The 26,628-nt window shown below is 43.7% G+C and overlaps 1 protein-coding gene across 2 annotated transcripts in view; it reads right to left on the bottom strand.

The window, feature by feature from the left end:
- The window catches only part of ace (angiotensin I converting enzyme (peptidyl-dipeptidase A) 1), a 141,928-nt gene extending 128,659 nt beyond the window's left edge, over positions 1 to 13,269 (bottom strand). Inside the window, exon 1 of one of the 2 annotated variants that reach the window (XM_073070754.1) lies at positions 12,740 to 13,269. In XM_073070754.1, coding sequence (XP_072926855.1) covers positions 12,740 to 13,051 — 312 coding nt within the window. In that variant the 5' untranslated portion in view covers positions 13,052 to 13,269. The remainder of the gene's footprint in view (positions 1 to 12,739) is intronic. The other variant, XM_073070753.1, reaches the window with a different exon arrangement.
- Positions 13,270 to 26,628: the final 13,359 nt, after the last annotated feature.

Below are 26,628 nucleotides of genomic sequence, written 5' to 3'. Positions count from 1 at the left end.
CTGAGCTCCTATCACATTCCACACAGCTTCTTAATGATGCAGAAATTTGACCTCTGCTGTGGCTTCTTTCGAGATGCAAATCTTTCACTCTTGGCATCGGTTGTCACATCCTTGATAAATTTGCCTGTGCAGAATCTCAGGTGGCAACAAGGAAGCATACAGGAGTAAGACTGGCTGATCAATCAGCAACCTCTCACTTAACATCAGAAGGATGATTGTGGACTTCAGGAAGAAGTTGAGAGAACGCATACCAGACATTAAAAGGTCAGTGGTTGAAAGAATGAGTAACTTCAAGTAACTTGGCATCAACGAACTGGAGGAGCCATCCTGGGTCCAACACATTGATGCAATCATGGAGAATGCGTGTCAGTATCTTCACTTGGTTAGGAATTTGAGGAGGTTTGGTACGTAACCAAGGACTCTAGCAAAATCTATAGGTTGAGAGGATTCTGACTGCTTGCATCACAGCCTGGTATGAAGTCTCCAATTGCATAGGATTGTAAGAGGCTGCAGAGGGCTGTAGACTCAGCCAGCTTCATCAGAATCTAGTCTGCTATCACAGGAACAACCCCTCCACTGTTGAGGACCTCTTCAAGAGATGGCATTAATCACTGAGGAATCTCACCCTCCAGGACTTGCCCTTTTCTCATTGCTGTCATCAAGGAGATACAGGTACCTGAAGACACACACTCAATGTTTTATGAACAGCTTCTTTCCTTTCACCATCAGATTTCTGAATGGTCTATGGCCCCATGAACACTATCTTATTTCTTTTTCTGCACTATTTATTTAGTTTTGGATCTTATAGTAATATTTATGTCTTTCATCTCATCAAAGTCAGTGATAATAAACCTCATTCTGATTCTGGCGTAGCATAGGCACTGCTCACCACTTCCCTTACTTACTTTCTCCTTGCAGGTTGCAGACAAAAGTAGTCCCTTTAAATCACCTATTTTCAGTGCAGTCTCTTCTTGAGAGGGCCCTTCTCCCTTCCTCCAGTCAGCACCCCTCTGGTAACTACTTGAGGTCACCTGCTCTTTTACCATTGGCCACTGGTGGGATCATTAAGGTAACAGGTTCTAACTTTGGTGGCAACTAAATGAGCTTACGTGGAGTTGCGCTGGCAGAGGCCCTTGTAAAACATTGATCAATAAAACATAGAGCAGACAGGGTCTAGGAATTTGATGAAGGTAATAACTCAAATTCAGAAAGTAGCCAAAAGATGTGGCAATGACAAATGCTTAAGCTATTGGTTCCCAACCTGAGGTCCATGGACCCCTTGCTTAATGGTATTGGTTCGTGTCATAAAAAAGGTTAGGAACCCCTGGCTTAAGCTCTCAATGACTACCAATGATAGTCAGTCTAGCTGGTTAAATTGAATATTTTTCTCCATTACTCTGGCACTCTTTCTAAGATGTCAGCTCACAATGACGTGATTATGAGAAGATGTTGGCAATTGAACTCTTTGTGAGGTGAAACATCTGGAGAAATTCAGCTATGTTTCACTCCTTGGTGTCAAGATCTCTGAGGACCCAACCTGGACCCAACATATCCATGCAGCTATAAAGAAGGCACAACAATGACAATATTTCATTCGGAGTTTGAGGAAATTTTGTCACCAAAAAACATTAGGACTTTAGGAGATCTAGGCCTCATATGGAGCCAGTGATCATTAATGGAGAATGTGTGGAGCAGGTTAAGACCTACAAGTATCTGGGAGTACAGTTAGACGAGAAGCTAGACTGGACTGCCAACACAGATGCCTTGTGCAGGAAGGCACAGAGTCGACTGTACTTCCTAAGAAGGTTGGCGTCATTCAATGTCTGTAGTGAGATGCTGAAGATGTTCTATAGGTCAGTTGTGGAGAGCGCCCTCTTCTTTGTGGTGGCGTGTTGGGAAGGAAGCATTAAGAAGAGGGACGCCTCACGTCTTAATAAGCTGGTAAGGAAGGCGGGCTCTGTCGTGGGCAAAGTACTGGAGAGTTTAACATCGGTAGCTGAGCGAAGGGCGCTGAGTAGGCTACGGTCAATTATGGAAAACTCTGAACATCCTCTACATAGCACCATCCAGAGACAGAGAAGCAGTTTCAGCGACAGGTTACTATCGATGCAATGCTCCTCAGACAGGATGAAGAGGTCAATACTCCCCAATGCCATTAGGCTTTACAATTCTACTGCCAGGACTTAAGAACTTTTTAAAAGCTATTATTAATGCTTTTTGAGATAGTGATTTAGATGTATATCATATTTTTTACTGAGTTAAGTATTGTATGTAATTAGTTTTGCTACAACAAGTGTATGGGACATTGGAAAAAAGTTGAATTTCCCCATGGGGATGAATAAAGTATCTATCTATCTATCTATCTATCTATTTGCAAATTTCTACTGATTACTGTGGACAGCATTCTAACCGTCTGGCATGGGGGGGGTGGGGTTACTACACAGAATCGAAGTAAGCTGCAGAGAGTTGTAAACTTAGTCAGCTCCATCACGGGCACCAGCCTCCGTAGTATCTGGGACATCTGCAAGAAGCAATGCCTCAAAAAGGACCCTGCCCCATCACCCAGGGCATGCCCTCTTTTCACTAATACCATCAGGAAGGAGGTACAGAAGCCTGAAGGCACACAGTCAGTGATTCAGGAACAGCTTCTTCCCCTCTGCCGTACACAGCTTGCATTCTACCATGTTGTTACTTGGGAGCCCTGGGATTTCTGAGTAGATGAGTCACCAGATGCTGACCATTTGGGGTTTCTGAGTGGTCAGATAGTGAATTATCTTGCAGTTCAGAGAAGTAGCCAGTCCAATCTCGCAGTGGGAACTTAAGGAAAGTGGGTGAATCACTTTGTGAATGTCATTCCTAGAAAATGTGTGTTGAGTCCAGCATCTGGGTTGTTGCACCTTGCCTATTGAGGACTACACCTATGAGTGAGAGGGCTTCCTTACAAGCAGACCAAAGAGCAAGGTGTCTGGCAGTAGGCCTATGTCACACATATTGCTGAGCAGTGTCCAGCTGGCAGAAACCAACCCCCACCCCCACTGCAGTCGACAGAAATCCCCAAACATCTTTCATTTGCGATTCACCTCTCTCCAGGAGGGTGGAGAATAAACTGAGATCAAATGTAAAGGGGTGTTTGCTGGCTTGGACTCAGTGGACTGCCAGGCCTTTGCTCATAGTCTCATAGAGAAAGCAACATGCAGCAGGCACTATGGCCCACTGAATCCAGACTGACCCATTTACACAACTCCAATGTTAATCCTATTTCTTATTCTCCACACGTTCCTCTTAGCCCCTTCAGTGAATTGGCACACAGGAGACTGCAGATGCTGTTTCGGGTTAAGAGCCTTTGGGCTCCCTCCCCCAACTCGAAGGAAGAGTGGAATTAGCTGCACTCAGTGTAATCTCACTGAGTGAACAGGCATACTTCCTGTTAAGAAATAGCTCAGAATAGGAAAGGAAAACTCTAATAGCTACATGAGTACATGAATTTTGGGAAGTCTACACTGCCTACTTGGGTGTTGGGTGGAGGTACATCTCTACCAAAGGAGGTGTAAGGCACTCCTTCCCTCCGCTAGCCTGCAGGTCACCCTTGGGAAAGTGGTAGCACCTGCTTAGCCTTCGATCAGGCTCATGTGAAGTCATGGGAGCAGGTGATGGATGTTGTAGGAGCAACTGGTGCAGATCACAAGACCACTGATGCCAGGCAGACAATCTCTGAAGAGTGTTGATAATGGCTGGGGTCACCCGTCTTGTAAAGACACTGCCAAGAAGAAGGCAATAGCAATCCACTTCTATAGAAAAATTTGCCAACAACAATCATAGTCATGGAAAAACTATGATTGCCCACGTCGTTCAACACAGCACATAGCAACAACGATGACAGCACTGTTGGCAAGTGCCAATGTATCCGCTGCCTGCTCCAGTAGCCTGACGGGAGGAGAAGAGTCTCCATTTCTTAAACAGGGAGCATGAGTGACCTCCCTAGTTGAGCGGTGAACAGCCAGCTGCGAGCAGTGGTGTGCAATGGTTCTGAGCCTAAGTGGGAGTGAGGGTAACTGTGGGTCTAGTGAATGTATCCTTGAAATTTATGACATCAGATATAGGAGTGAAAACTACATGACATTGAAGATGTGCTAATTAACACAGAAGTCTTAACAAAGAATAAAGTTTTATTCATAGATACTAAAATACCAAAAATGTGGGTTAACTTTATCTACTGCGTGTTGGTTATCAGAATCAAAATCATCAGATTTATTATCACTGACATAAGTCATGAAATTTGTTGTGTTGCAGCAGCAGTGTAGTGTAATACATAAAAATGCTGTAAGTTATAATAGGAAATTTATACAAAATAAATAGTGCATAAAGAGAGCAAGTTCATGAGGTGATGTTCTGATATAAAAGTAATGAAACAATACCTGCTGTTTTGTTTAAGAGCATTGTTTTTTTAAAGTTGATTCCTATCATCAATTTACAAATGTTGATAGCATCACTCCAGCTAAGTGCTTCTAAAAGTGTTATTACTGAAAGCTTTTGTTTACCCTTTAGATTGTGCAGGCTGTTGTATAACTCTGGATCAGGGTGCAGACAGGACCATCGACTACGCTCTGCAGCCCAGAAACCAGAACCATTTGTGTCTTTTTAATTTATGCACCGTTTGAGTTTTTGCTTATATTTTCACATTGTAAGGATCTCTTCCTGTTGAGATTCTGACCATGGCAAGTTTGGACAAGACGTGTTTTGATGAGATTCATCTTGGTGTATTCATCTTGGTTCATCAAGGTTCCGCACGGAAGGTTAGTTAGGAAGGTTCAATCGTTAGGTATTAATATTGAAGTAGTAAAATGGATTCAAGAGTGGCTGGATGGGAGATGCCAGAGAGTAGTGGTGGATAACTGTTTGTCAGGTTGGAGGCCGGTGACTAGTGGTGTGCCTCAGGGATCTGTATTGGGTCCAATGTTGTTGTCATATACATTAATGATCTGGATGATGGGGTGGTAAATTGGATTAGTAAGTGTGCAGATGATACTAAGATAGGTGGCATTGTGGATAATGAAGTAGGTTTTCAAAGCTTGCAGAGAGATTTAGGCCAGTTAGAAGAGTGGGCTGAACGATGTCAGATGGAGTTTAATGCTGATAAGTGTGAGGTGCTACATTTTGTAGGAATAATCCAAATAGGACGTACATGGTAAATGGTAGGGCATTGAAGAATGCAGTAGAACAGAGTGATCTAGGAATAATGGTGCATAGTTCCCTGAAGGTGGAATCTCATATGGATAGGGTGGTGAAGAAAGCTTTTGGTATGTTGGCCTTTATAAATCAGAGCATTGAGTATAGGAGTTGGGATGTAATGTTAAAATTGTACAAGGCATTGGTAAGGCCGAATTTGGAGTATTGTGTACAGTTCTGGTCACCGAATTATAGGAAAGATGTCAACAAAATAGAGAGAGTACGGAGAAGATTTACTAGAATGTTACCTGGGTTTCAGCACCTAAGTTACAGGGAAAGGTTGAATAAGTTAGGTCTTTATTCTTTGGAGCATAGGAGGTTGAGGGGGGACTTGATAGAGGTATTTAAAATAATGAGGGAGATAGATAGAGTTGACATGGATAGGCTTTTTCCATTGAGAGTAGGGGAGATTCAAACAAGAGGACATGAGTTGAGAGTTAGGGGGCAAAAGTTTAGGGGTAACACGAGGGGGAATTTCTTTACTCAGAGAGTGGTAGCTGTATGGAACGAGCTTCCAGTAGAAGTGGTAGAGGCAGGTTCGGTATTGTCATTTAAAGTAAAATTGGATAGGTATATGGACGGGAAAGGAATGGCAGGTTATGGGCTGAGTGCAGGCCAGTGGGACTAGGTGAGAGTAAGCGTTCGGCACGGACTAGAAGGGCCGAGATGGCCTGTTTCCGTGCTGTAGTTGTTATATGGTTATATGGTGTATTCTCCTTGCATTTTTCACCTCATGCTAATTCTGCCTTGCTGGTAGATATGAATGTGCAACCCCTGACCTTTGCCCTTAACTCCCAATAAAACATGGCACAGGCCTCTCAAAGAGATGTGTACTGAAAACCCTCTCAATGGGACAGTGACGTATTGACTACATGAATAGTTAATGCTCTGACAACTCTCCTCATCACTGCTGAGTATCACAGTGTGTGTTGCATCTGTAGAGTGATGTGCCCACATCTCCTCAATTCATGGGGCATTTCTTGACTTTGGACTTGAACCATGACCATAGTGAGGTGGGTGGGTGGGGAGAAGAGGTGTGACCAAATACACACACACACACACACACACACACACACACACACACACACACACACACACACACACACACACACACACACACACACACACACACACACACACACACACACTCTGCCCCTTCTCTTTTTTCTCTTTTTCAAGCTTTGAAAACCTACTTCATTATGGGGTTGAGAAAGAAAATAGATCAGCCATGATGGAATGGCAGATCTAACTCAATGGGATGAATGGTCTAATTCTGCTCCTATGTCTTATGGTCTCATGGTCTTATTCCCATCACCCTTGCAGGCAGTTGCTGTCAGCAGCCATGAAGTTTAATACAACAGTCTGGGTGAAAAGCAGCCAATGATTCTTGACAATAACTTCCCTCGATTTTGCAATACTTGTAAGGACCCCAATGCTTGCAGTAAAATCAACTCTCATTTATTGCTCCAATTTAAAGTAAACTTCAGAGTATACTGAAGTTCAAAATGTATGCTGTATCCAATCACAGCATCTAGTGAAAGAGCTGACAGAGGGGGAGTAATTGGATAACTTCATCAAAGTGCTTGCATGTTGTCCACAGACAGCACTGTGTGCACCTCACATTCCCATCTCCTGTGATGCAAATACCTAATGAAACAAACTACTCGGCATACACATTCAAGGTTGAGGAAAGCTTAGAACAAACTCCAGCTTCTATTTTTAACAAAAATATCTTATATTACTGTTAGTGCTGCTCACTCTACCTGACAGTACAGTAGAGCAGTATCACGTCTGCATGGTAGATATAGATTCTTTGAGGCGTCCGTTCGTCAGGGTCAACTATGGCTGTTGTGTCCTGGCTGTCTAGATACACAAGCCTGGGCAGTGTAATATGGAGAGCAAATTGTTGCCCATGTAGCAACCCCCCCCCCCCCCCCACCCCCAATGCATCTGATGAGCCCAAAGGAACGGCAGAGGCCGATACAGCATCACTGGAGTTGCCAGTCAGCATTGAACTCAATGTAGGACTGCCTGAGGGACGCCAGCTCTGGAATTTTCACTTGGGGTTTACTCCTGAAGCCTTCCCCATGAGTGGGTATAGCTGCATGGTAGGGGAGGTTTGAGATCAGAGTTTTCCTTCTCCTAGATGAGCTGCCAACTGCAGCTGATGAACCCCTTCTGACTGAAGCAACTAGTTTTAAGATGTTAGTAATCCTCCTTTGCCCCTTCTCCTGTCAGTAGAAACAGTTCTGCTGGGCTTAGTAGCTAATTCACCCGTGAAGGCCAGGAGCTGGACTTGGTTGTCAGAGGCCCTTTGAGACGCACGCCATTGGGAGCATATAATAGATAGTGGCAAGAACAATCTGTGAGATGTAGATTATTAGGTTGCTATATTGATATGACACTAGTCCTATCAAACAGGTCTACAATCATCCAGCTCCCTGAAAGTGGCTACACAGGTTGATACGATGGCAAGAAGGTACATGGCATGCTTGCCTTTGTTAGTTGAGGCAGTGAGTTCAGAAGTCAGGAAGTTACGTTGCAGCTTTATAAAACTCTGGTTAGGCTACATCGGAGTATCGCGTACAGTTCTGGTCACCCCACTGCAGGGAGGATGTTGAGGCTTTGGAGAGGGTGCAGAAGAGGTTTACCAGGATGCTGCCTGGTTTCGAGGCAGAGGATGGACACAATTGGATTGCTTCCTCTGGAGTGATGGAGGCTGAAGGGAGCCCTGATAGAAGTTTATAAAATAATGACAAGTATGAATGGAGTATACTGCTGGTATCTTTTTTGTTTCTAAGGATTAAAATGTCTAATACCAGAGGGCATTTAGTGTGAGAGGATGATAGTAGTTTTTGAAGGACTCTAGATCACGGTCTCTGGGGCTTGCTATTACTTGCGTGGTGGGGGTGGGGGGTTGATGCTTTTGCTGGAGGAAGTGGGGTGAGGAGGGGCTGATGCTTTTGCTGCTGCTTGTGTGTGGGGGGAGGGGGGCTTTGGGGTTCTAATGCTTTCTGTCATTCATTCTTTGTGTTTTGTTCTCTCTGTTTTGCGGATGCCTGTGAAGAGTAAGGATTTCAGGTTGTGTACTGGGGTAGTGGCAAAGATGATAAAGGCATTCAAGAGGCCCTAAGGTAGGCACGTGAATGTACAGGAAATGGAAGGATATGGACATTATGTACACTGAAGGAGAGCAGAATCAAAATTGGGTTTATTATCACTGACATATGTCACAAAATGTGTTGTTTGATCAGTGCAATTTAGTTGGCCATTTGGTTATTAATTGAATTAGTTTAGCACAACATTGTGGGCCAATTGGCCTGTTCCATGTACCATGTTCTAACTTGGGGGGGACAGGAGGCTTGCCTCTGGTCAGTGCAGGTGTGCTGCCTCTCCTTTGGCCCTAAGCTGTCTGCCAAAGCTCAGGCACTGCCTGTCCCGCCTTCAGCGGAGGTGTGGAGCTAGAGCCAGAAGCAGCATCAAGGCAATATTTGATATTAGTGAGAAAGCACTGCAGCCATCACAGGAAAGACAGTACCTGTGGTCATGAAGTCTGGTACACAGGTACCACTTAACTCTCTTCACTGCCTCCTACATAAGCAGAGCTCATGAAGAGGAGGCTTTCAGTCACACCCGATCTGTTCTATGGTAGACTGGTCAGCTTGCCCACACGAGGCCCTTTGCACAATGCCACCTCATTGCTCATTGGAACATTTACTATGACAATGTATTAGCTTTTGCAGACCCCAGTCAGGCAAAAGCATCTCCTCCACGATCTTCACCACCACAGGGATGTGTGCTTAGCCCCCTGTTCTACTCGCTTTACACCTATGACTGTGTGTTTAAGTACAGCTCCGACACCATACTGGAGGGAGATTGAAAACCTGGCTGAGTGGTGTAGTAACAACAACCTCTCACTCATATCTGATTGTAGATTTCAGGAGAGGGAAACCAGAAGTCCATGAGCTAGTATTCATCGGAGGATCAGAGGTGGAGAGGGTCAGTAACTTTAAATTCCTGGGTGTCACTACCTCGGAGGGCCTGTCCTGGACCCATCATATACGAGGGGTGATTGATATGTTTGTGGCCTAAGGTAGAAGGAGTCAATTTTAGAAAACCTAGCGCATTTATTTTTCAACATAGTCCCCCCCTACATTTACACACTTAGTCCAGCGGTTGTGGAGCATACGGATCTTGGACTTCCAGAAAGTGTCCACAGCAGGGGTGATTGATAAATTTGTGGCCTAAGGTAGAAGGAGATGAGTTATACAGCTCTCGTTACATACACATGCAGTTCAACTCTTTGAGTGATTATGCAGAAAGTTTGAAGTTAATAACTGATCTCCTTCTATCCTAGGCCACAAATTTATCAATCACCCCTGCTGTGGACACTTTCTGGAGGTCCAAGATCCGTATGCTCCACGACTGCTGGACTAAGTGTGTAAATGTAGGAGGGGATTATGTTGAAAAATAAATGTGCTAGGTTTTCTAAAATTGACTCCTTCTACCTTAGGCCACGAACTTATCAATCACCCCTCGTAAATGTAATTGCAAAGAAAGCTCGACAGTGCCTCTACTTCCTCAGGAGTCTGCGGAGGTTCGGCACGTTATCAAATGCTAGATGTGTAGTGGAGAGTGTATTAACTGGCTGCATCATGGTCTGGTATGGGAACAGCAATGCCTTTGAGTGGGAAATCTTATAAAAGGTAGTGGATTCGGCCTAGTCCATCACGGGTAAAACCCTCCTAACCATCGAGCACATCTACATGAGATGTTGCAGTAGAAAAGCAGCATCTATCATCAGAGATCCTCACCACCCAGGCCAGGCTCTCTTCTCACTGTTCCCATCATGTCAAAGGTACTGGAGCCTCAGGACTTGCACTACCAGGTTCAAGAACAATTACTACCCCTCAACCATCAGGCTCTTAAACAAAAGGGGATAACAACACTCATTCTATTTCTGGTCCCACAACCAATAATTTTACTTGAAGGACTCTTTATCTTGTTATTTCATGTCCTCTTTATTTATTGCTATTTATTTATATTTGCATTTGCACAGTTTGTGGTCTTCTACACTCTGGTTGATATTTCATTGATTACTATTCTGTAGATTTGCTGAGTATGCCCACAGGAAAATGAATCTCAGGGTTGTATACAGTGACATATATGTCCTTTGATAATAAAATTTACTTTGTACTTTGAACTTTAATTTGTTCCCTGCTTTTACTACTTGTATATGTTTTAAATTACAGGGAGACTGATACAATGTTGGAAAATGCATGGAAAATGCACTTTGGTAGTAGAAATAAATGTGCAGATTATTTTTTAAACGGGAAGAAGATCCAAAATTCTGAGATGCACCATCTAGTAAAACTTATAGCCATAAAACATTGCAGCCAGCTCATTTATCCCTGCGCTCTCTCATTGAACTAGTGTTGCATTGGAACCCTTTGCTTCACACTGATTCCTGGCCATGGAAGGTGGAGCTCAGCTCTGTAAATTTCATTTGTTGAGAAAAAAGGAGTCAGTGATTACCAGGGTGCGAGACCCCTGGCAAATGGGAGATGGTGTTGGTTAAAACAGAACAGCAGAATTTGGGGATGTTGCCCTTCTCACATCCCATCCAATTTCCTGCTCCTTGACTGCAGTGAGAATGGAATTAAAGCCCACCAGTTTAGCTCAGTCCATTCATTTGAACTTGATTTGTTAATTTCCAGCATCTCAGACTGAGCTGAGACAGTTGGAAAGATCATGGTGTACAACTTCATTCAGTAACTCATCACCTTCAGTTTGCTGCTGCCTACTCTGATCAGACTCACTGCCAAAGCCTGGTTGCTCAGACAAAATTTGAATGTGAATATTCTGATGATCAGAAACATTGACATCCATCGAACTACAGCAGGAGCACATTGAGAGAATTCTCAGATTTTCATTACTAGTGTCAGCACGTGCTTCTTATTGAGTTATTACATTGTTGATTTCCTACACTGTTCTGTGCTGTTTCCGAATATTTATGTGCCTGATCAAACTGTGGTTGTATGGCCCTTAAAGTGCTACCTTTTCTTTCTCTGTGCTTTGTTCTCAGCAACTTTGTCACTACCAAATGATTCCTGCAGAACATTTACCTGGGGCTGGTCAAAGGATGTATATCATTGACTCACAAGATTGCTGGTTAATATCTACTGACATTGTGGTAAACTATGTACCCCTGCCTGGACACGCCTCTCTGCTGACTGCTCCTGTGGCTTCTCCCACAGACCCCTGTATAAAGGCGATTGGGACACTGCTCCTCCCTCAGTCTTCAACGAGCACCTTTTCGCTGTTAATAGAAGCCTATCGTTCACTTCCAGTCTCCTAGAGTTATTAATGGTGCATCAGACATTTCAATAGCAATCAACCTCTGTAAAAGTGTTTAATTCACATTTCCTTGGAGGCATATACTAAGGGGAACAGTGAGTGGTTTATGCTAAGACCACGAGCCTAGCAATACTGGGATTTATTTTATTTCCTGGAGGTGGTCAAATAAAACTTCATGTCCTCCCATACTCACCGCTAACCAGCATGGAAAACCACACCAATCCTTTGTGGATGTGTTCTGAAGAACCTGTTCTCCAAAGACCTGTCAGTCCCTAATGGTGAGACCCATCAAAGAGGGAGAGCGCAAGACGACAAAACTTATTTGCAGCTGGCTAATCCAAGATTCCCAGGGTGTCAAACCCAGCAAAAATTAGGAATGTTCCTGCCTCTGACATTCAGCAATATTCAAAAATATTTTAAGTGAATAAATAAGCAGTCCTTTCACAACGAGACTGGGACTTTGAGAATACAAAGTGCGAAGATAGGGGAAACTCTTAATGTGTTTCTATTAATATCTTATGGTTGTACAATCCACATTAATCATATATTTATTAAACATATGGTGGCAGAAAGCTGTGTTTATTTGGTCAGCTAAAACTACTGCTTGTTTCTCAACAGGCATCTTTGTATACATGAGCTTTTTTACAGTTGGTCTACAAGTCAGGGCGATCGAACCACTGAATCATGAGCTTTAAGAAAATGTCCATTTTCTTAAATGTGAAGACTTCTCAGCAGCATTATTAAACAGAATTTGGCACCCAGCCTATCTAAGGAGTTATTCAGACAGCTGACTTAATATTTGCGTGGAAATAAGCAAACGTTATAATACACCTGTTGGTTATGGTAGTATTTATGCTTGAGAGTCTTCCTGTTATCCCTCCCCAGCTCATCCCCTTGCATATATTTACACATCTCTGGTAACTTATTCTAAAAGTCGATTACCCTTTGAGCATAAAAACACCCTGCAAATCTTAGGTTCTTCCGGGTTCAACCTGAGGCTCTCGTATTGAAAAGTAGCAGTCTTAACCCCAAGTTATGGAATAGGATTTGATTAAAAGCAGAAAATAATGGAAACACTCAGCAGGTCAGGCAGTATAGGTACCCTTATATATGCAGCAGCCGATAGAGCTTAATAGAAAGAGCTAAATGACAGTACCTGCTTCTGTTGGTTGTAACTGGTCAGGTTGGTGTTGTAATTCCAGCTGGCTGAAACACTGTAGGAGAAGATAGTCTCTGCTGTGTCGTTATAATGGGACACAAATTCTCTGGCCCCAGCTTCAGTTATGCTGTAGTTGTTCGGCATGTAATCTAGGGCACAGGCGCTGCTGAGGAGAGCGAATAATGTAAAAGGCAACAGCATGATGGTTCGCATGTTGTGATGCCTGTCAGGGATCTCTTCTGCACCAGCTTCTATAAATAACACGGTGCCCTGCCCAGTTTTTCCACCTCTGTGTTGTTGGATACACATTAATTTACAGCTGCCACTGATAGGACAGTTCAAAACAATAAACACCCTTCTCGGTTGCGAGAGCCGCCAAGCTCTGTATCAAAGTACCTCCCTAAACGATTAGCTGCAAAATTCCGTACTTCCTGCTGCTGTACGGAAGGTGGCTTCGTATTACAAAAGCTGAAGCTTGCCTCTGAATGGTTGGAGAAGAAATCTTACACTTTTCCCTCCCTCCCTCTCTCTCTCTCTCTCTCTCTCTCTCTCTCTCTCTCTGTCTCCCTCTCCCTCTCTCTCTCTCGGTCTCCCTCTCTGTCTCTCTCACTCTGTCTGTGTGGTGAACTAGATATACCTGTCTGACTGCTCCTGTGGCCCCTCCCACAGACCCCCTGCTCCTGTGGCTCCTCCCACAGACCCCTGTATAAAGGCGACTGTGGGCTGCTGCTCTCCCTCATTTTCCCCAGGATGTAGTGTCGTTTATTCTTCCAGTCAATAAAAGCCGATATCTCGTTTCCTAAGTCTCAGCGTGAGTTATCGATGGTGCATCAGTCTGTCTGTCTCTCTCTCTGTCTCCCACTCCCTCTCTCTTCCCCCCTCCCCCTCTCTCCCTCTCCCCCTCTCTCTCTCCCTCTCTCTCCCCCTTTCCCTCTCTCTGTCTCTCTCTTTTTGTCCCTCTGTCTCTCTCTCTGTCTCCCTCTCCCTCTCACTTACCCCTCCCCCTCCCTCTCTCTCTCCCTCTCCCTCTTCCTTTCCCTCTCTCTGTCTCTCTCTTTTTGTCCCTCTGTCTGTCTCTCTGTCTCCCTCTCCCTCCCTCTCCCCCCCCTCTCTTTCTTCACTCCCCGTCCCCCCTTGTCCCTTTCTCAGTGTCACATGAGCTCATGATCTCTTTCGTCATCCTTTGAGGAGCATTACATTGACTCATGCTAACAGAGTCTTAGAAAACCACAGCACAGAAACAGGTCTCTCAGCCCATCTAGTCCATGCTGAACCATTTAAAAAGCCTACTCCCATTGACCTGCACTGGCACCAATATGAACCTCCCTTAGTGAGTGCTCAGCACCATCTCACTGCCTCATGCGACAGTCTCACTCTCCTGGAGGAAGGTCATAGCATTCGAATGATCTTTCTGTCCATCAATGCTGTCAGAGGATGGTGTTGGAGCAAGGTTTAATCGAGGCGGTTTGTAGTTCACATCATAGAAAACATAGAAACATAGAAAACCTACAGTACAATACAGGCCCTTCGGCCCACAAAGTTGGGCTGAACATGTCTCTACCTTAGAAATTACTAGGCTTACCTATAGCCCTCTATTTTTCTAAGCTCCATGTACCTATCTAAAAGTCTCTTAAAAGACCCTATCGTATCTGCCTCCACCACCGTTGCTGGCAGCCCATTCCATGCACTCACCACTCTGCGTAAAAAAACTTATCCCTGACATCTCCTCTGTACCTACTCCCCAGCACCTTAAACCTGTGCCCTCTTGTGGCAACCATTTCAGCCCTGGGAAAAAGCCTCTGACTCTCCAAACGATCAATGCCTCTCATCATCTTATACACCTCTATCAGGTCACCTCTCATCCTCCGTATCTCCAAGGAGAAAAGGTCAAGTTCACTCAACCTATTCTCATAAGGCATGCTCCCAAATCCAGGCAACATCCTTGTAAATCTCCTCTGCACCCTTTCTATGGCTTCCACATCCTTCCTGTAGTGAGGCGACCAGAACCGAGCACAGTACTCCAAGTGGGGTCTGACCAGGGTCCTATATAGCTGCAACATTACTTGGCTCCTAAACTCAATCCCACGATTGATGAAGGCCAATGCACCATATGCCTTCTTAACCACAGAGTCAACCTGCACAGCAGCTTTAGGTGTCTTATGGACACAGATCCCAAGATCCCTCTGATCCTCCACACTGCCAAGAGTCTTACCATTAATACTATATTCTGCCATCATATTTGACCTACCAAAATGAACCACCTCACACTTATCTGGGTTGAACTCCATCTGCCACTTCTCAGCTCAGTTTTGCATCCTATCAATGTCCCGCTGTAACCTCTGACAGCCCTCCACACTATCTACAACACCCCCAACCTTTGTGTCATCAGCATATTTACTAACCCATCCCTCCACTTCCTCATCCAGGTCGTTAATAAAAATCACCAAGTGTAAGGGTCCCAGAACAGATCCCTGAGGCACACCACTGGTGACCGACCTCCATGCAGAATATGACCCTTTGACAACCACTCTTTGCCTTCTGTGGCCAAGCCAGTTCTGGATCCACAAAGCAATGTCCCCTTGGATCCCATGCCTCCTTACTTTCTCAATAAGCCTTGCATGGGGTACCTTATCAAGTGCCTTGATGAAATCCATATACACTACAGCTACTGCTCTTCCTTCATCAATGTGTTTAGTCACATCCTCAAAAAAATTCAATCAGACCTGCCTTTGACAAAGCCATGCTGACTATTCCTAATCATATTATGCCTCTCCAAATGTTCATAAATCCTGCCTCTCAGGATCTTCTCCATCAACTTACCAATCACTGAAGTAAGACTCACTGGTCTATAATTTCCTGGGCTATCTCTACTCCATTTCTTGAATAAGGGAACAACATCCGCAAACCTCCAATCCTCCCAAACTTCTCCCGTCCTCATTGATGATGCAAAGATCATTGCCAGAGGCACTGTAATCTCCTCCCTCACCTCCCACAGTAGCCTGGGGTACATCTCAACCGGTCCTGGCGACTTATCCAACTTGATGCTTTCCAAAAGCTCCAGCACATCCTCTTTAATATCTACATGCTCAAGTTTTTCAGTCTGCTGCAAGTCATCACTACAATCACCCAAATCCTTTTCCATAGTGAATACTGAAGTATTCATTAGATACCTCTGCTATTTCCTCCGGTTCCATACACACTTTCCCACTGTCACACTTGATAGGTCCTATTCTTTCACGTCTTATCCTCTTGCTCTTCACATACTTGTAGAATGCCTTGGGGTTTTCCTTAATCCTGCCCGCCAAGGCCTTCTCATGGCCCCTTCTGGCTCTCCTAATTTCCTTCTTAAGCTCCTTCCTATTAGCCTTATAATCTTCTAGATCTCTAACATTACCTAGCTCTCTGAACCTTTTGTAAGCTTTTCTTTTCTTCTTGACTAGATTTATTACAGCCTTTGTACACCACGGTTCCTGTATCCTACCATAACTTGCCTGTCTCATTGGAACATACCTATGCAGAACTCCACACAAATATCCCCTGAACATTTGCCACATTTCTTCCGTACTTTTCCCTGAGAACATCTGTTTCCAATTTAAGCTTCCAATTTCCTGCCTGATAGCCTCGTAATTCCCCTTACTCCAATTAAACGCTTTTCTAACTTGTCTGTTCCTATCCCTCTCCAATGCTATTTTAAAGGAGATAGAATTGTGATCACTATCTCCAAAATGCTCTCCCACTGAGAGATCTGACACCTGACCAGGTTCATTTCCTAATACCAAATTAAGTACAGCCTCTTCTCTTGTAGGCTTATTGACATATTGTGTCAAGAAACCTTCCTGCACACACCTAACAAACTCCACCCCATCTAAACCCCTTGCTCTAGGGAGATGCCAATCGATATTTGGGAAATTAAAAGTTCCCATCATGACAACTCTGTTATTATTACACCTTTCCAAGATCTGTTTCCCTATCTGCTCCTCGATATCCCTGTTACTATTGGGCAGCCTATAAAAAACACCCATTAAAGTTATTGACCCCTTCCTGTTCCTAACCTCCACCCACAGAGACTCCATAGACAATCCCTCCATGGTGTCCACCTTTTCTGCAGCTGTGATACTATCTCTGATCAACAGTGCCACGCCCCCACCTCTTTTGCCTCCCTCCCTGTTCTTTCTGAAACATCTAAAACCCGGCACTTGAAGTAACCATTCCTGTCTCTGAGCCATCTAAGTCTCTGTAATGGCCATCACATCGTAGCTCCAAGTACTGATCCACGCTCTAAGCTCATCTGCTTTGTTCATAACACTCCTTGCGTTGAAATAGACACATCTCAAATCGTCGGTCTGAGCACGTCCCTTCTCTATCACCTGCCTATCCTCCCTCTCGCACTGTCTACAAGCTTTCTCTGTTTGTGAGCCAGCTTACTCTTCCCCAGTGTCTTCAGTTCGGTTCCCAACTCCCCCAACAATTCTAGTTTAAACTCTCCCCAGTTGCCTTAGCAAACCTCCCTGCCAGGATATTCGTCCCCCTGGGATTCAAGTGCAACTCATCCTTTTTGTACAGGTCCCAATGATCCAGAAATCTGAATCCCTGACCCCTGCTCCAATCCCTCAGCCACACATTTATCCTCCACCTCATTCTATTCCTATACTCACTGTCACATGGCACAGGCAGTAATCCTGAGATTACTACCTTCGCGGTCCTGCTTCTCAACTTCCTTCCTAACTCCCTGTCATCATATTTCAGGACCTCTTCCCTTTTCCTATCTATGTCATTGGTACCAGTATGTACCATGACCTCTGGCTGTTCTCCCTCCCACTGCAGGATATCTTGGACGTGATCTGAAACATCCCAGACCCTGGCACCTGGGAGGCAAACTACCATCCACGTTTCTTTCCTGCATCCACAGAATCGCCCATCTGACTTCCTAACTATAGAGTCCCCTATCACTACTGCCTTCCTCTTCCTTTCTATATGCTTCTGAGCCACAGGGCCAGACTATATGTTCTGTTAGTTCCTTTTTCTGTTGCTAGTTTTGGGTGACTTAGAACCTCAGAGTTGTAAACTGCACGCATACTTTGATAATAAATGTACTTTGAATCCTTTGAATTTACTCTAAGGTGAGGAATTCTACAAAAAAGCTGAAGACTAGTTTGTACTTGAAGCTGAAGGCACACGTGATATAAATGAAAGCGTGCTAGGAACTGCAATTTAGAATGTTTATGTAACGCTCTGTAATGTTTCGCTGCTGGTGTAAAGGTTTCTCTGTAGTAGCAGTGTTTGGGTTATAACTAGAGATAACGGGGACTTTGGAATGTGCGTCATCCAATGAGAGGTGCGTTTTTCTTTCTTGAGAGAAGGTTTTGCGGGTTTTTGTTCAGCGGAAGATGGGAAGAGAAGATGCCAGAACGGGGAAGTCGGTGTCAGTAGTTCAGAGTGGACTTGGAATGGGGTCGGGAGTCGATGACCGGGGGAAAATCAATGGAGAACGAACAGGCAGGAAAACCGTGAGCTCCAACGTTGCGCATTAGACTGTTTCATGAGAATAGGCCCTTTTCTTTTTTTGTTTCTTTACTAACCCTATAGTTAAATCAAGAATTATAAAGCTCAGTTGTTTAATTGCATATTGTGTACTGTTTGTTATTTCATGGTACTGATTTTTAACAGGGGACACATCACACAGCATCCACCTAAACAAGATTTCTCAAGTTTGGCCAGGCTGGAGGCTGTCTCCCCCTAGAGTAAGCTGCTAGCCGAACCTAAGGGTTATACATTATAAAGGACACTCTATCAGTAATATTAAACACTTCCATGTTCCAAAATGATCTTTTACCCACAGTCTTCATCAAGTATTCCATTAACCTGCTCATAAATCATCCCTTCCACAAGAACCCAGTCCTTTTGTTTCTTGACCCTCTGTACAATTTGTTGCTGAGGCAACAATGACATCATCAGTACAATTTACTGGGCTTGCAGTTTCTTCCCAAATCCTGACATTTTGGGTTGAACAATTCTACAGCTGGGACAAGAAAAGCAAACACTAAGGATGAGGGAAGGCCAACTTTAGGCAGAGGTCTAAGCAGTGGAAGCCTTACCACTTAACCCCTGGTATGTAGAGTAGACAGAGACGATCCAGGCAAGGAGCTCAAGTGTAATTTTTGCTTTCCTGCTGGCAGTAGAGTTGATTCTATTCCTCCAGTCCTCACCAGCAACTTTGAACTTTTTGTTCCTTGAGCTTCCACACCCTCTGCCGTCATTTCCCACGCCAATGGGGTTACCTTGCAGGTGAACTCCCACTCCTTCCATCCTTCCTCCCTTTTGCTTATGAGCCAGGTGGTGGATCTATCGAGGAAGGGACAGGTATGTGTCAAAGAAGGCCAGTCCTTGAGGAGAACTACATTCACTCCATAAGATCTGCTGTGTTAAATAAAGATCTTCTATCACCAGCTTCAGTGTCTCTCTAGCAACTTAGTCATTCAAAACAGCCAACATCATGATTAGCATCTGTCATTAATTTGATTCTACTTGACTTGCTGAGCTAGAGTCATTGAAATGTTGAGTTGTGCAGCATGGAAACAAGCCTTTCAGCCCAACCCACCCATACCAACCAAGATGCCTACCCAAATTAATCCCATTTCCCTGAGTTTGGACCAGAGATTATTGGCAATCTGCTTTGCTTCACCTCCAGGAAACCTTGTAGATATGAACTCCAACCAAACATACAACAGGCTTACATCCTGAAGTCACAATTTCAAGATTGATACTTGCAAATGTCCAGCATCCTTCCAGAGTCATGAAGTTTGGAAACTTCAGCCCATCAAATCCGTGCTAACCATCAGGTACCCATTCACGTCAATTCTACTCTATCCTATTTTATTTTCCAGATTCTACCCCTCAGCTGCACAATAGGGGCAATTTATAGTGATCAATTAATCCACTAAATGTCTGCATGTCTGTGGGATATGCAGGAAAGCTTGATCACATGAGAAATCACAGGGATTATGTACATGCAACTCCATACAGCAGCACCCAAGGTCAGGATTGAACCCTGGTCTCTGCTGTTGAGAGCCAGGAAATCTACAAACTGTACTAGTATGCCACCACAGCACTTCCCAACACCTGGACTCATTGTTACAACCTTTCTTGGAGGGAGACAGTTTGCTTAGAGATGAACATCACATAGTGTATATGGATGAGAAGTGAGTCAGTGGACGAGCTGGTACCAGAGGTCAAAACCAGATAGTACAAACTGATGTGGAACTCACCAGCGACTGGGCCACAAGTGTGTTTTGTAATGGTTTCCATGACTACAGTGTCAAACTTTCATAAACTTTGTCCAAGTGCCTTTGCAGGGACCCAAGATTAGCTAAAGCAGAGGAGCTGTGCATCACACTGGATGAGATATATTCACAAGATGATATGTGTTCACTGGCGTAAAATATCCCGTGCAACATGCAGAAAATGCCTGAGAAGCTCAGCAACTCAGGCAGAATCTGTGGGGGAAAATAAACATTTAAAATCGGAACGGGAAGTTCTACACTTGCCCATTCACCTCCTCTCTCTCCTCCATTCACGGCCCCAAACAGTACTCCCAAGTGAGGGAACATTTCATGTGCAAATCTATTGGGGTCATCTACTGTATCAGGTGCTACAGAATGTTCCCTCTAATTTGTAATGACCAGTGGGCACAAAAATCTTGTGCTGTGCAATTTTTTGCCCAGTGACAACAACATGTGTGAACTGAGTTTTTAAGTGGAAGTAAACTTGAAGCTATTCTAAAAATAATAAACCACCAAGTCTGGCTTCTTGTTCATTGTTTAAAAGAAATAAATTAATCCACATCAATGAGTCTTATTTCTCATACACTAAATGACAGCATGTAATAACATCAATCTTTTCATGTTATTAAAGTTGTTTGAAATGGTCATTAAGCCATTCTGCTTCAAATGAACTCGCAGTTCTTTTGCACTTCACGCCCTTTGCTTCGTTGGAATTCAACATAGTGAATCAATAATTTCTTCAATAAAAACAGTATAAATAAGCCAGTCTAAAATCTGCAGAAAAATCATGGCAAACTCCATGTCGTCAACACCGTCTGCATCAGAAACCAGAAAAGGAAATGTGTTCGTGTACGATCATGAAATATACTTCACATGCTGATGAGGTCGAGAGTGATAACCTTTGTGCACAGTTTCAATTCCTTTGTGTGCGCGCACACGCCTTCGAGGGAAGGTTGCTCCCAATGCGGCCTGTTCTACACTGGTGAGACCTGATGTAGATTGGGGGACTGCTTTGTTGAGCACCTTCACTCCACTTGCAAAAAGCAGGATTTCCCAGTGGCCAACCATTTAAATTTCAATGCCCATTCCCATTCTGACGTGTCAGTCCGTGGACTCCTCTTCTGCCATGATGAAGCCACTCTCAGGCTGGTGAAGCAACACCTCTTATTCCATCTAGGTAGCCTCCTACCTAATGGCATGAACATTGATTTCTCCAACTTCTGGCAATTCTTTTCTTTTTCCATCCCCTTCCCTCCTCTTCAATTCCCCATCTGGCCACCCTCTTACGTCACCTCCCCCTGGTGCCCCTCCTTTTCCCCTTTCTCCTATGATCCATTCTCCTCCTATCAGATTCCTCCTTCTCCAGTCCTTCTTACTTCATCCTCCTTCCCCCACCCACCTGGCTTCACCTATAACCTTCTAACTTTTATTCCATTCCCTCCCCCACCTTTTTATTCTGGCATATTCCCCTTTCCTTTCCAGTCCCAATGAAGGTTCATGGCCCGAAAAATCGACTGTCCATTTCCATAGATGCTGCCTGACCTGCTGAGTTCCTCCAGCATTTTGTGTGTGTTGCTCTAGATTTCTAGCATTTGCAGAATCACTTGTGTTTACGCTTTGGTATCTTTACATCTTAGGACAGGATATGCCAACATTTATTATCCATCCCTCATTGCCCTTGAGAAGGTAACAGTAGGCAGCTTTCTTGGGCCACTATGGTCCTTCCAGTGAAAGTACTCCCACAGGGCTGTGGAGAAGGGAGCTTCATGAATTAGTCTTGGATACAAGGATAGAATGGCAATGTACAGAAAGTGGGAATCCCTGCATTCAGACAAAGGAAGCAACATGGTGGCGTTTTGATGGCAGAATGGCCTCCTATGCCTCATGGTCTTTATGGTCAACAGCTCCCAGATAACTCAACCAAGTTGTTCTGGCAGGCAGACTATGTGGACACAATGGGAGAATGACCTATTTCTGTGCTGTTCCTGTTCTATTGGTGACTGCAGGATTTGCTGGTCTGATGAGATGTTAAAAGATGTGGTGTTACGTACCCCGTAACTGGATGTCTAACCAGCAAAGATAGAAGAATCCGTTGGAGTCTGGTGGTACTATTTTCAAACAGTGTTTATTAGTAAAATATACAAATCAATATCAACAATGCAAATATATAGATAATACACGTTAGCAATACTAAACCTAAAAGTGTGGGTATAATAATAATCAATAATAAACAAGCTCTATCGATGTCTAGGAGATAATGAATTGTCATATGTGAATATAAAGTTCAGTTCAGTTCATACGTGCTGAGTTAGTTGTTGGTGGTTTTGTTGTAATTGTTGGGGAGAGAGAGAGAGAGCGAGCGAGCGAACAGTAACAGCTACAGCCAGGCAAACCTTCCTTTACGTTCTTGATCCGTTGATGTGTTGTTGTGGCCATTCAGGTATGACCCCTCTATCCTTCAGCTAGACCGTTCTTCTGTGGTGGACTCGTCACCCAGGCAAGGGCGGACACACACACAAGCCCCCACCGGCCCTGCTATAACACTGTGAGTTAAACTGACCGATCCTTTGTTCGGTCCCCGATGCCCCACACCTTTATGTGGGTTCCAACACTCAAGCAGTGCTCACTAGTGTGTCTCCTGGTGTGTCTGAGGGGTGTCTCCCCAGACCTCACTTTTATCCCCACTCACGGGGTCTCAGGTGTCAATCAGTTTAGAATGGCTTTGTCCATCAAACCAGCCCACTCCGGCTGTCCACTGAGGAATTTTAATGAACGGAATGGTACCGAGTAAACAGCCCTCTCCGGAGCCATAAGACTTTCAGGAGTCATAATATGGTGGGTCAACAAGTCTCTCTCTCCTGGTGTTATCTCTCCCTTATCTGAAGCAAATGTTCCAGTCCCAGTATGTTTTTGTTCCATCTCTTCCTCTCTCATTAGCAGCGTGGTAACAGTAACAGTTTGTGATTCTCCCGGGGGGTGGGGGGGGGGGGAACATGGGCAACTCTGCACCCTTCTGCCCATCAGAGTTGTTCATCCTTCATAACAGTGGCCAGAGCGAACTTCCACTGAAAAGGCAAGCAATTGTAGAAACAGGCTGGACTCAGTTGTAAACTTCTATGAAAACCTTCCTATCCATGAATTTGTTGAACATTCATAGGTTGCAAAGGAAATAAAATCAGCTGCTCTCTGACTTTAGTGGATGGGCTGGGGCGATATATTTGACCACCTGTGGTAGCGTTATTCACTGACACCATCTTTGTAAGATGTCATGAAGCTGGACATAGAATTCAGAGCTGGAGCTCAGGCTCTGATATCATGTGGCCACCTGGGTATATCTGCCCTGTCAATATCTGATTCATGAAAGTTTAAGATTCACCCAAATATCTACTATCTGGTACTGAGATGGTTAGATCAATAATGAGATCAGACAGAATTTTGCAAATTCTGTTGCTATATTTTACAAAGTGAGGTTATAGAAAGTGATATTTGTAACCCCTCATCATGAACCTTTGCCTAGAAGGGGAGCAGATATATTACCTGTACTTAGCAGTTAAGGCAGAAGTTGATTTGATTTGCTGTCATTTTAGGCTGTCAGCTCTTTGGCTTACTTTTTTTTTAAACTGCTGGGCCTTTCGTGCTGTTTTCCCATTCAACAACCTCATGTAACCAAGGAAATGTGATTAGTTAGGACTCCGAAAGGGAACATTCAAAACAAAAGTTGAATCTCAACAAGTCTTACACACCATAAAACAACACATTCCACAGTGTTGTAATGGATTTTCCCAAACCTACAGCAAACAAGACAACATGAGACCAGACATGATGCTTATTACTTTAGACACAGGCAATGTCTGATAAATCAATTTGGATTGAGATGATGTAATGATATTTTGAAGTATTTCAATATTGGCTGTTTTATTTTAAAAAAGACATCAAGAGAATTACCCTACTTCTGCCTGCCAGTTTGAAAAACATTATATTTCTTTCAAAATGTAAAGCTACGAGTAGATTCAAATATTCACAAAAGAAGCTAAAAGATGCTACTGCTTGTTGTTAGGGACATTGAGTAGAAAAATTCCTCGGTTCTGGGGAGAATTGCTGAGATTGCAGAGTTGGTCTCCTTATTTAAGGAGGATACCAGTGCGTTGAAAGCAGTCAATGAAAGTTTACTGCATTGATATCTGGATTTGGCTGATGGCCCTATGAAGAAAGGCTCAACAGACAGGACTTGCATCTGCTGCAGCTCAGAGAAGTGAGAGGAAAACTGTTTCGGATTCTTGTCAGAGTGAATGTGGAGATGATGTTGTCAGGGAGATTTCAAACTGGAGGCCATTGTTTAAAAATAAGGTTCATCTGCTCTGTAGCTGTAACACTTTATTGTACATTCTGTTATTGTTTTACCTTATTCTACATCAATGATTTGATCTGTGTGAACAGAATGCAAGACAAGCTTTTTGCTCTATCTCAGTATGTGACAATAATAAACCAATTTAAGACAGAGATGAAGCGAATCTTCCAGAATTATGTATACCCACATTTAGTAACTGCCCACACATCAGATAGTTTCTCTAAAGCAGTACCAAACTTCTTCTGAACAGGTAGATAAAACTGCCTTCTATTGCACCTCACAGTAGGGCTGGAGAACCAGCTTGAGTAGTCTCTGTGGATCTCAGATCAGGGAAGCAATGCCTTTGATTGTTTTGAAGGAAAAGGTAGATGGATTCTTGAGAGGCAAAAGACTGAAAGGCTATTGCAGGTAGAAGGTTTTACAGTGTTCTGAACCAGAATCAGGTTTATTATCACTGACATTTGTCATGAAATTCGTTGTTTTATGGCAGTAGTACAGTGTAAGACATTAAAATTACTCTGAGTTAAAAATAAATTATGTAATGATGAATAGTGAACTCGTGTTCAAAAGTTCATGTTCTTTTGTACTTTGCACTGGGCTTACTCTGGAACATTTTGCCTTAAAGCAAAGTACAAAAGAAATTTTGCTAACAGCAAATGTTTGCATTGCAAAAGTCACCAGAGGTGTATTTCCATCTCCAGCCATTGGAGGGACAGGCAAAGCCCTCAGAAACTCCCACATTGCAACACGTGCTCTCTGAACATTTGCAAATAATAAGATTCTAAATTGGAGAAAGGCCAGTTTTAATGGATCTGGCAAGGGTGTACTTGGTAAATGGGAAGTTTTCAAAAGTGAAAATTTCAGAGTAAAAATCTTATATAAGTCTGCAGGGATAAAAGGCAAGTATAACAGGTTTAGGGAACCTCAGCTTTTTAGCAATATTGAGGCCCTAGTTAAAAAAAAAAGCAGGAGGCGCAAAGCAGGTATAGGTAGGTAGGAACAAATGAGGTGCTTATGAAGTACAAGAAATGCAAGAGAACAATAGAGAAAGAAATCAGGAGGGTTAAAAGAAGGCATGAGATTGTTCTAGAAGGCAAGGTGAAGGAGAATTCTAAGGGATTCTACAGATTTGTTAGGAGCAAAAGGATTGCAAAGGACAAAATTGGTCCTCTGGATGGTCAGAATGGTAATCTATGTGTGGAGCCAAAAGAGATGGGGGAGATTTTAAATGGATTTTATGCATCTGTTGTTACTCAGGAGATGGATGCAGAGTCTATAGAAGTGAGGCAAAACAACATTGACTTCATGGACCCCATACAGATTACAGAGGAGGAGGTGTTTTCTGTCAAAGCAAATTAGGGTGGACAAGTCCCCAGGGGCTGACAAGGTGTTCCCTCATACCCTGTGGGAGGTAAGTGCAGAACTTGCTGGGACCCTCCAGAGATATTTAAATCATCCTTAGTGACAGGTGAGGTACCAGAGGATTGGAGGAATGTTGTTCCGCTGTTTAGGAGAGACTCTAAGAATAAACCAGGGAACTATAGGCCAGTGAGCCTGATATCAGTAGCAGGAAAGTTAATGGAAGGTATTCGAAGGGACCAGATATGTAAGCATATGGATAGACAGAGACTAATTAGGGATAGGTAGCAAGGCGTTGTGCATGATAGGTTGTGTCTAACCAATCTTATCCAGTTTATTGAGGAAGTTACCAGGAAGGTTGATGAAGGCAAGGCAGTGGATGTTGTCTACATGGACTTCAGCAAAGCATTTGACAAGGTCACACATAGGAGGTTGGTCAAAAGGGTTCAGTTGCTTGGCATTCAAGATGAGGTAGTAAATTGGATTAAACATTGACTTTGTGGTAGAAGCCAGAAATTGGTAGGAGATGGTTGCCTCCCTGGTTGGCAGCTTGTGACTAGTGGAGTGCCACAGGGAGTGGTGCTGGGTCCTTTGTTGTTTGTCATCTAAATCAATGATCTGGATAATAATGTGGTTAACTGGATCAGCAAATTTTCAGATGATGCCAAAATTGGATGTGTAGTGGACAGCAAGGAAAAATATCAAAACTTGGAGCGGGATCTAGACCTGCTGGAACAATGGTTTGAAAAATGGCAGATGAAATTTCATGCAGCCAGATGCAAGGTTTTGCACTTTGGTAGGACCAACCAGGGTAGGTCTCACACAGGGAATGACAGGGCACTGAGGAGTGTGGTAGAACAAAGGGATCAGGGAATACAGGTCCATAATTCATTGAAAGT

The sequence above is a fragment of the Hemitrygon akajei genome, chromosome 18 (assembly GCF_048418815.1).
Source record: "Hemitrygon akajei chromosome 18, sHemAka1.3, whole genome shotgun sequence".
In the NCBI taxonomy this organism is placed as follows: Eukaryota; Metazoa; Chordata; class Chondrichthyes; order Myliobatiformes; family Dasyatidae; genus Hemitrygon; species Hemitrygon akajei.
This window is presented reverse-complemented; position numbering and strand designations above follow the sequence as displayed.